The 11279-nt window shown below is 34.1% G+C and overlaps 1 protein-coding gene and 1 long non-coding RNA gene across 5 annotated transcripts; both read right to left on the reverse strand.

The window, feature by feature from the left end:
• Window positions 1–763: 763 nt before the first annotated feature.
• On the reverse strand, window positions 764–10376 carry LOC112702910 (uncharacterized). 4 transcript variants are annotated; one of them, XR_011863892.1, is made up of 5 exons: window positions 10313–10376; window positions 9392–9454; window positions 9268–9305; window positions 8573–8973; window positions 764–1022 (listed from the first exon to the last, which is right to left on the reverse strand). It is a non-coding gene; the product is annotated as an uncharacterized lncRNA (long non-coding RNA). The 4 variants fall into 4 exon arrangements; XR_011863894.1 differs by having other exon boundaries at window positions 8573–8647; window positions 10313–10364; XR_011863893.1 differs by lacking the exon at window positions 10313–10376 and adding an exon at window positions 9679–9776 and having other exon boundaries at window positions 8573–8647.
• LOC112701348 (uncharacterized) lies at window positions 1535–4284 on the reverse strand. The gene is made up of 7 exons (XM_072199816.1): window positions 4278–4284; window positions 3565–3806; window positions 3260–3472; window positions 3024–3116; window positions 2558–2659; window positions 2104–2454; window positions 1535–1549 (listed from the first exon to the last, which is right to left on the reverse strand). The coding sequence occupies exons 1-7, from the start codon at window positions 4282–4284 to the stop codon at window positions 1535–1537; spliced, it is 1023 nt and encodes a 340-aa protein (XP_072055917.1).
• Window positions 10377–11279: the final 903 nt, after the last annotated feature.

An 11279-nucleotide genomic window follows, 5' to 3' on the forward strand; every position in this document is an offset into this window, starting at 1 on the left:
CACTACAAAAAAAGGGTTAAAATGGCGGTTTTTTAAGGTAATTACGGCGGTTACAACCACCATTATTACCGAAAATGGCGCTTCCAAGAAATGCCGGAATTCTGGGTGCCATTCTGGTTATTACGGCGGTTTTTTGAAAACAGCCATAATAACCAGTGGATAATACGGCGGTTTTTTGGCGGTTAAAATGACGGTTTTTAACCGCCATTTTAACCAGATAAAACGGCGGTTTTGTTGTTGTTTAAAATGGTGGTTTGTAACCGCCGTTTTTACCTGGGTTTAATGGCATCTTCCTCGTTTAAAATGGCGTTTATAAACGCCGTTTTTACCTGGGTTTAATGGCATCCTCCTCGTTTAAAATGGCGTTTAAAATGGCGTTTATAACCGCCATTTTTACCTGTATTTAATGGCATCCTTTTCGTTTAAAATGGCGTTTATAACTGCCGTTTTTACTAGGGTTTAATGGCATCCTTTTCGATTAAAATGGCGTTTATAACCGCCATTTTTACCAGGGTTTAATGGCATCCTTTTCGATTAAAATGGCATTTTTTAACTGCCATTTTTACCAGGATATAATGGCATCCTTTTCGATTAAAATGGCATTTTTTAACTGCCGTTTTACCAGGATATAATGGCACCATTTTTGTTTAAAATGGCGTTTTTAGCCATCGTTTTTACCTAATTACAATTTTATACTTTTTAAAATGTGATTGAAACTATATATTTAAAGTGACATTTTTAGAACTCAAACTTTAAAAACTCATAATAACCAAAAAGCATAACCTTAAATCAAACATCATAACAAGATTTTTAATTCATACACAATCTCCGAAAATAAAAAATTATAATCCAAAAACAAAGTATCAAAGATAACATTTTTCAATAATTTGTCTTAACATATATCTATAATACTTAATACATAAAATCTTTATCATACAAGATCATGCTTCTTTGTTGCTCGCTCCAGAAGACCTACTTCCTAACTCTCTTGGTGATGGAATCTCACTCTCTTGATCCAATCCCTACAACAAAAATATAATTATGAGTACAATAAAAAAAGATATAAAATTGAATCTGAAACTATTAATATAAATTTATTCAATCAAAAAAGAAAACTGCACTTTTGCACAATAAATCCTCTGTTTTCTGGGAATTAGGAAAAGGAAACTCACACTAATTTAACTATTTCAACCATCGATCTCTCTCTATTTTGTCAAATAAATATCCATGTAGCTACCCTCCAAATTATATCTTATCTTAAAACTGCTATATACCACATGCACCATCACCACCACCACTTCCACTCTCTATATATATACAATCACACAAACTGCACTTTTATACAGTACTACTTGAATTCAGAGCTACTACTTTATTCTACTATTGATAAAAAAAGATAAAGTTATATCTCTAATATATAGATAACAATGAGCTTTCACTATACAAAAATGAGCCCATAAAGATTATTATGAGTCTTATAATATGCCAACAATATATAATATGCTCATTATTGTAAGGACCAATCCTAAAATAATCAGGAAGCACTACTCTGCCAAATATATACTCATATGACTGAGACATATATAAAGTCAATAATGCTTTCTATTATTACCATTGTATCTGATAGGTCATTGACGAGGTTCGTACTAATAATTATGCTAAAAAGGGTGTCGTACCACGAAATGCCCCCATGCGTTATGCCATAACACATAAACAGCCAAATGTGAGATTATGTTGTCCATAATACATCAAGCAAAAATTATTGTTTAATTACATTTAACTATGGCTACTGTACTATGCCTGAAATAAATTAATTAATTAAATGTTGCATAGTCCATATTTAACAATAAAGGGTATCTCTATTTAGAATGTAATTAACTATTCATGCTCAATAAAGTATCCAAGGAAGGAATGTGAGATAGTGAGAGACGGAAAGAAATAGAGAGAGAGAAGGAGAAGGAGCGAGGTTTCTTTTGATAAAGGATGGTCTGCATGTTAGAATAGGGTTAGCTTTATTTGGTAGATCCAGTCCATTAAGACACTTAACAACTTTTTTGTATTACACATGGAATAAGGAATTAAGAACATAAATTGTATTTGTACTTGTGAAATTTGTTGAGTAGGAAACATTCCAACTAATTTTACTGGAATTTTACCTCCTTCCTTAAAAGCAATATAAGAGACTAATGCTTGCAACTGCGCTTTAATAGTATCCAGCGCTTTTTGCACATTGGGACCACAAGTAGATGATGTGCTAGCATCATTTGAAGAACCTAAGTTCATCTGACTAATTCTTGTGGTGTTGTTCTTGAAAGCAACAGTTGGAATAGCTCCCATGCCTAAACCTCGAACACGACCAGGGTGCTCTTTCCCAAGAACTACTCCAAGAGCATCAAGAGGAGAATTAACGGTTGATTCCACCGCTTGTTGACTGCTATATGCTTCAATCTTCTCCTACATATATAAAAAGAAAGGGAAAGAATCAAACATAATATTATCTTATAAAAAAGAAAGAAAAAGAAATACAAACAAGTTACTTATTGTACTTTAGTCTTACCGCTATTTCTTTAGCCTTTTCATTAACATAACTTCCATCTATTTTCTTGTGAGTGATGTCCCACATTTGAACCCTACTAACTTCTTTTTCCGTCTCTTCCGTCTAAAATTCAAGAAAAGTAGAAAGACTCAATCAAGAAATATATCATTGAAGAAAAGATATGCATAAAATTAAGTTACTAAGAGCAACAATATAACAACAGAGATGCATTAGGTGCTAACATAATGACTCCTATGCTATATAAAATATAATAATGGCAACAAACTAAACATAAGCTGAGAAATTAATGTTATTGATGATTACCAATTCATGATTACCAACATAGAAACGAACCTGTGAAAGTTGTGTTGATATTTTATCATGACAATTCTCATAATAGTTAGGGAGACAAGTGGAATTAAATTGAAAAATTGGATAATGCCAAAATAAAATTAAATGTATGAAATCCACACATAGAAATGATTACCAATTTAGCCCTTCTTCTTGCAATTGATTTAGCACCTGAAGTATGAGGAATTATTTGTTTTTGCCGAATTTCTTGATTCCTCTTACAAAGATTCTGAAAAATAAATTTGGACACAATTAAATAGAGTTAAACATGCATTCACAACATTCCATATGAATTCAATATCCTATTTACAGCAGCAAAATATATAAGGCTTTTTAGTGGGACAACATTTAACTAGGATTGTAAGTACTTACCTGAGTTTCAGACTTCAAACGATATTCTACGAATAAAGCCCATTGATCAAGAGCAATATCTTCTGGTGTATTATTTATGATCTCGGTTTTACTCAACCTCGGATCATAAAACTCGTTCCAAAGCTTTATCCTATGTTCCCTCCATTTTTTGCCAAGCGATTGGAGCAGAAATCGTTTGGCCAAGCTATCACATACTTTGAAGCAAAATCGAGCCTTTAATATGGAACAAAGAATATATATTAACTAACAAATATAACTAAATAATGACAAAGAAATAAGCTTTAGAGTTTAAGTAATCTTCTTACTTGGAAAAAAATATTCCATTGATTTTCAAAAGAGCTCTCTGGAATGTCTGACCACTTATCAAAACTGATTGAAAATGCTACACAATCAGTGGCCAATTGCCCACAAATTCTTGCAAGGAGTCCGGCTGCTTCTCCTATTGCTGCATGTTGTCTATCAAAATTGACAACTATGCGCAAACCTTCTGGCAAATTATGCACATCCTTCACTAATAAATGAAGGCGTGTACTATTTTCATATTCATCTAAAATAGATAAATAAATATAAATAAATGAGTAATTGAGCAACTAAAGAATAAAACATATGATGATAGATATATATTATAAAAGATTGATTCTTGTACAGGGTATAATGTAACAACAACATATATAATACTATATATTATACATCAGAATTCCGAATCAAGGTGAAAATAGGCTAATATTAGTAATATCCACTGCAAGATAAATATCATTATTAAAACAAGAAAAAAATGTACTATATATTCTCGTAACATAATTTCAGTAAAGGATACATTAGAGTCAGAATATGTATCTCAATAAAATCATGCTATGCCAAAAGTTTTCATTCAGATCTGGTATCTAATTTTCTTTAATATGGAATTATCAACTTTAGAGAAATCATGCATATGTAAAATATGCGTGAAGATCAATAACTTCAAAGCTTTTTTGTTATTCTGAATATTTTGCTCTTTGTTGTGATAATGTTTAATGACCAAGCATTGCCTCTATAGAAATTAAATGAGGAAGAAGCTAAACTTCAACAATCAGCTTAATATTTCTAGAAATCAAAGTGGAAATGAGTCTTTTAGGTGGGTTTATTTGTCTAGATTTTAAAGTCTTTCTTAATTTGAACCAAATAAGTAGATTAATTCTCGAAAAAAACTGGGCTAATCTTGCTCCAAATTAACGAAAAATAAAACTAAAATGAACATTTCATGGCTCATAAATATTTTGGAGGAAAATCTGAACAAGGACATGTAAATTGGAAGATAGTGAAATTTGGAAAGGAAGAGGAGTGAAAGAAATGGTGTGATAGGTGGCTGGAGAATATTACATTTGAGAATATTACATACATATGGCATCAACAGTCCAGTAATGCTTAGATTCACACCCACGTTTACGTTTAGGTTCGGACGGATGCTCAGATATAGTTGGAGCAACTAATGATGGCTCAGAAGAATTTGAGGCTGCCGACTTGTCTCGGGAGGAGCTTGCAACTGCTGTCGACTTATCTCGGGAGGAATTTGAAGCTGCTGACTTGTCTCGGGAGGAATTTGAAGCTGCTGACTTATCCCGGGAGGAATTTGAAGCTGTTGCCAACTTGTCCCGGGAGGAATTTGGAGCTGCTGCCGACTTGTCCCGGGAGGAATTTTTTACCTCTCAATAGGATACATCCACCTATAGTGTACTGGTCCTCCGAATTTTGCTTCATCAACTAGATGACAAGTTAAATGAACCATGATTGTAAAGAAAGAAGGAGGGAACAACATTTCTAAATGACAAAGGGTAAGGATAATTCGAGGTTAGAGCCTCTCAAGTTCTGTAAGACTTAAGCTTTTAGAGCACAACTGTTGAAAGAATGAAGACAACTCTATTAGCACTGCAGTAACTTTATCTGGCAGCACATTACGTATGGCAATGGGTAATAGTTGCTGCATAAGAACGTGGCAATCATGGCTCTTCAATCCAGAAAGCTTTCTTTGCTTCAGGTCAACACACCGTGAAATATTACTTGAGAGACCATCTGGTACTCTAATATTCTTTATAGTACACAAGAATATATCTTTCATGGAATTTGACATTGTGAACAAAGATGGATGATATCTCCCATTTTCATCTGGCCATAAATCTTTCCTTATACCCATTTCTTTAAGATCCTTACGAGCTTTGAGATTATCCTTTGACCTTCCAGCCTCATTGAGCAAAGTGTATAATACATTGTCGCAAACATTCTTTTCAATGTGCATAACATCTAGATTATGGCGCAATAAGTTAGACTCCCAATAAGGAAGATCAAAAAATATGCTTTTCTTCCTCCACATCCCCGATTCATCATCTTCTTCAACAACTTTTCGTCGAATCCTCTTACCTTTACTTTCCTGTAGTTCTTTCCCAAATGAAACATTGATTCCTTCAAGTTGTTCTAATATTTCTGATCCTGTTAGTACTGCTGGGGGATCCCTCAACTCAACTTTTCCATTAAATTTTGCACGACTTAGCCTAAACTTATGACCCCTTTCTAAGAAACGGCGACGCCCCAAAAAACACAATTTTCCACCATGCTTTAATCTATATGAATTAGTGCTGAAGTTACATGTAGGACAACCATATTTACTGTGTACATTCCACCCAGATAAGTTACCAAGGCCTGGAAAATCACTAATTGTCCACATTAATGCTGCTCGCAATGTAAACATTTCATTCCTGAACCTATTTAATGTTTGAACACCATCATACCACAACTCTTTTAACTCTTTAATAAGAGGTTGTAAGTATACGTCTATGTTGTTCCCCGGCATTTTCTCTCCAAGAATAATCATTGACAAGATAAGTGATGTTGGCTTCATGCACTCCCATGGAGGCCGATTGTATGGAATAAGCACCACTGGCCAAACGCTATAGTTTGTACGCATAGCTCCAAAGGGGGTTGAATCCATCAGCTGCAAGACCAAGACATACATTTCGAGATCTTCGGCAAACCTATCATGAAGTAAATCAAATGTCTTCCAAGCTTCAGAATCCCGCGGATGCCTCATCTTCGAATCTTTCTTTTCTGCCAAAGCATGCCATTGCATTGATTGAGCAGTCTTAGAACACATGAATAATCGTTGAAGTCTCGGTTTTAGTGGAAAGTATTGCAAGATCTTTGCTGGTTTCTTCTTTTTAGCATCGCTCCATTTAGATGTCTTGCATCTTTTGCATTCTTGCAAATCTTCATCCTCCCCCCAATATAACATGCAGTCATTAGGGTAAGCAGGTATCTTGGTATAATTAAGCCCTAGTTTATTTATGGTTTTCTTGGCCTCATAGAATGTATTTGAAATCTTTGCATTTCCAAAGGCATCTTTTAATAACTTAAGAATTTTGGTCATGGCTTTGTCGCTTATTCTATATAAGCACTTTATGTGATACAGACTAATTAAAAAAGACAATTTTGAATACTTTGTGCACCCTTCATACAATTGTTCATTACCATCTTCTAACAACTTGTAAAATTCTACATTTTCTCCATTGTGCTCTTCATTTTCTGCATTGTCTCCATCTCCATCTTCTATGTTGTCTTCATCTCCATCTCCATCTCCATCTTCATTCAAGTCAGGTCCAGCAACTCCAAACGCGTCATTGAGCATTGTTACCATTGGATGCTGAGATGTCGAATCATCTTGTACAATGCGACTAGTTTAATGAACTTGTGACCCAACTCCAACTACTTCTTCACCATGCCAATACCAAACTTTGTAGTTTTCTGGAAATGGCTTGACTATTAAATGTTCAAAAACTTTCTCTCTTGTTTACCACTTGCCAAAACCACACACCGGACAAGGGCATTTAATCTGACGACCCGCGAGAGATCGATGCTCAAAAGCAAAATCCAAAAACTTGTTTAAACCATCTTTATACTCATGCGTGGTTCGTGGTTTTCCAATCCATGACTTATCTATTGACATGACTAAGAGGAATTACAAATAAGGATTTTAAAAAATCTATTCATTAAAAATCTATATATATTCTAAAGGCAAGAAATTTATTCTTTTATATGCAAATTAGATATTAAAAACTTAAATAGTATTTAAAAGAAAATATAAGAAAATTATAATTACCTCTTTCAAATGATAATTTCCCTTTTTTTCAAAGTAAAGTAGCTAGCAGCAAGAGTTGATGAAGATCTAAAACCTATTTCACATGAAAAATTATCACCAACAGATTTATTAAAATTAAATATATAACTAATTAATGTACACGAAATCCCAAGGAAGCTAGCTAGGTGGTTCACCCAAGCATGTTCATGTATATAACATATTGGCCTAACTGACATCATATATTTTAAAATTAATCGGAAGTGATCAAATTAAAAACAAAGTGACCATATTGTCCATGATGATAAAATTAATAATATAAAGAGAGATATGCAAACTACAAAGTAACTTATATAACTTAGCATGAAAATAAACTTTATTAAACTATCCAGGAACTTTCAGTGATCTTTTCGAATGCGAATTTTCCCTCTGAGGCAGCTAATAATGATAACTTGACTGCTGATGAAGATGATTTTGATCTAAATATAGATATAAATATGTACATTATCTAAGACATGAATCTGTATTCATAGAATTTCTATGTACAATCTGAGATGTTCTTAATTATTAAGCTATGTATAAAGTCAATGCCCTGCCTCAAGTAATGGAACAGTTAAAGGTAATTAAGAAGGAAACTAATGAAAACAAGCTACTAAAAATTGGAAATGAAGCTGTGTGTTTAGACAAAAATATATGAAAATTTGCTTCTTTTCTTTTCTTTCTTTCTAATTTTTTTCCCTCCCTACATTCATGTACTTTTAATTCTAGAAAGGTATCATTCATTGCTATGGCTTAGTTGAAGACTTGAAGGGAACAACATTATTACATTAATGTTGTATTTGGTAAGATGAAGAAATAGATAACAAATATCTACTAATGTATTTAAGCCTCTAAATATATGTTCAATTTGATTTAGTTATTTTCCCTCCCAAATCTCTTCCCCACCAGGCCACCAAATAATGTACGACATGCCAATCTAGCTACTAACATAATTAATATTTCTAAGAAAATAAGATTGATGTAATATCGGTTAACAAAAGGGATTGGACTAGTAAACCTTATGCAACTAATCCATGAAGACTCCATTAAATTGGTCACGGTTTCTGAACTAAATATTTTGTACTAGAAAAAGGGAACCAGCTAATGCTAATTAAGGCAATAACAAATTAAAATGGTTAGTAACTTGATAAGAAAGAACACGAAGCTATTACCTTATTAAGAATCTTTCACTTTATAGGTTGCCAATTAAACCACAAGAACACAAATCCAATTAAGGCAGCTAGGCCCTGATCAATAACAAATCCAATCAGCTAGAACAAAGGAGAAACAAATATAAGACCTAATTTAAGAATGACAGAATTAACATCAAACAAATACACAAAGCATCGAATGATAAAGGATTGTGAGGAGGTACATATAGTCACGGCTAAATTAAGCGTAAGATTTAGAGGGGGGTCAAATTTAAAGTAGGAAACAAATCTAGAAAACACAAAGAAAACACTAAAACTTAATGATTAATGAGCAAGACACACAAAGAAAACACTAAAACTTCCAGAACCAAGTCTAGCAAATATCTGATACTAACTTGTTCAGGATTCTAAAGAGCTCTTCCCTGTGTAAGTAAAAAATATTCAAATGAAATTGCTTGCAAATTAGGTACAATACTAGCCAATTTATTGAGATCTCTGTCACAAAGGACAAGCAAAAAAGATCCGATTTAAGAAAGTATTGTAGGAAAAAAATCATTAACCACTATAATTGAGACAGGTTAGTCTCTTTACAAGGTAGCTTTAATCATCAACCAATTTTGCATGGTTATAATTAGTCCTTTGACATAGATTTCGACCAATGCTATTAATATTATAATGTAGTCAATATCAAGATGAAAGTAAGAAATAATACTTACCGGTCGGGCTTGAACAAGAGATATCGATATGTAAACCACTGAAATAAAAAGAGAAGTTTATATTACTATACAACATTAAGCACATTAAGAATATAAATAGAAGATTTAATCTGTATTCATTTACCGTAGTAAATAGTATCCCAATTAATTCTAGTGCAGTAGGGATAATTGGTAATTTGTCAACAGCCTATGTATAAAATTCACAAAGGCAAAAACAATATTAGAATGCTACAAATAAGCGTAATGAGGGGGGTCAAATTTAAGCGTAAGATTTAGAGGGGGGTCAAATTTAAAGTAGGAAACAAATCTAGAAACACAAAGAAAATACTAAAACTTAATGATTAATGAGCAAGACACACAAAGAAAACACTAAAACTTCCAGAACCAAGTCTAGCAAATTCACCAACTTACACACAAAGATAGCTTGTTTCTTGAACCAGCTCACTCTATCTATCAATGATTATGAATGTCACATGGCTGATATAAATATTTTCTTGTGTTAATAGTTCTAGCCCCTGAGAGATTGAACAAATTTGTTTAAAACTTTAACCTCAAAGAATTCCCAAAAATGATTGTCCAAGTAAAATCTTATATATTGATTTATGGCCGAAACAAAACCTGAGACATCAAAAATATTAACATCTTAATTTTTAATAAACATACAAATGGATAGAAAACTAAACCTGATTTCTTTAGTAAAATAAAACGAGGATCTTATGTGAGTGTGAAAAATGTGCATGTGTGCATCATGCATTTAACGAGGTACGTGCAAGTTTCAAGGGCAGAGCAAGGGTTCAGTTAATGCAAAAAACATTGAACAGAGCAAGGGCAGCAGAGCTAAACAACTACAGAGATTACTCATTTATAGCTTTGCTTAAAAGAACCAAAAAAGAACCAAAGAGGCAAATAGAGAAATTGAGATTGGAGCAGTTTTTTCTCAGATCTAAGATCTGAGATCGGAGATCAGCGAAACACCTTAATAGAGAGAGAGAGAGAGAGAGAGAGAGAGAGAGAGAGAGGAGGGAGTAAAGTTAAGAAAGAAGACCTGAGATCATCGTCAATCACCCTGTACTAACGTCAATGCTTCACTGGAAGACCCAAAAATCCCTAACAGAGCTACAGAGAAACAAAACCACCTAAAAATCAGCACCAAAAGTGATTTTGAAACCCTAACCCAAACAAAAATGAAAAAATCGGTGCCTTCTGGAATCGAAATACTGAGATCAGTAGCCACCAGAACCTTGCCTCTCGCCGGAATCTTCGTCTCCACAGCACAAAAGAAAAAACAAAATAAAACAGCATTTTAATTTAACATGAGAGGGAGAGGTACCTGGAGAGATCATAACCGACAGAGAGAGGAGAAGCCCTAGAAGGAAGAACGGCATTGTCGGAGAGCTTCTTTACACGGAGGAGATGAGAGCGTCATTTGTTCAGACTTCAGAGAGGAGAAGCCCTAGCTAGAACGAAGAATGGCGTTGAATGAGTCAGGGATTACAATTTTTTTTATATGTGTGTGAAAATGACGGTTAAAACCGCCATAATCACCAGAACCACCAAAATATATATAGCCAATTACGGCAGCAGCAACAATTGCCGTAACGTCTCGATATTACGGCGGTTCTTTAAAACCGCCTTAATATCAATGCCATTTTAACCCCCTTTTTGTAGTGTATCTCTTGGATTCCTTAATCAGAATCTTCGTGGTATAAGCTAGAATCCATTGGCAGCATTCTTGAGAACTCGGAAAGTCTAAACCTTGTTTGTGGTATTCTGAGTAGGACTCAGTGATTGAATGACTGTAACGAGCTTCAAACTCACAAGGGTTGGGCGTAGTGACAGACGCAAAAGGATCAATGGATCCTATTCCAGCATGAGTGAGAACCGACAGATGATTAGCCGTGCGGTGACAACGCACCTGGACCATTTTCACTGAGAGGAAAGATGGTAGCCATTGACAACGGTGATCCACCAACATATAGCTTGCCATAGGAGGAACCTTGCGTGCATGAAGA

This window comes from Arachis hypogaea, chromosome 7 (assembly GCF_003086295.3).
Source record: "Arachis hypogaea cultivar Tifrunner chromosome 7, arahy.Tifrunner.gnm2.J5K5, whole genome shotgun sequence".
Classification (NCBI taxonomy): Eukaryota; Viridiplantae; Streptophyta; class Magnoliopsida; order Fabales; family Fabaceae; genus Arachis; species Arachis hypogaea.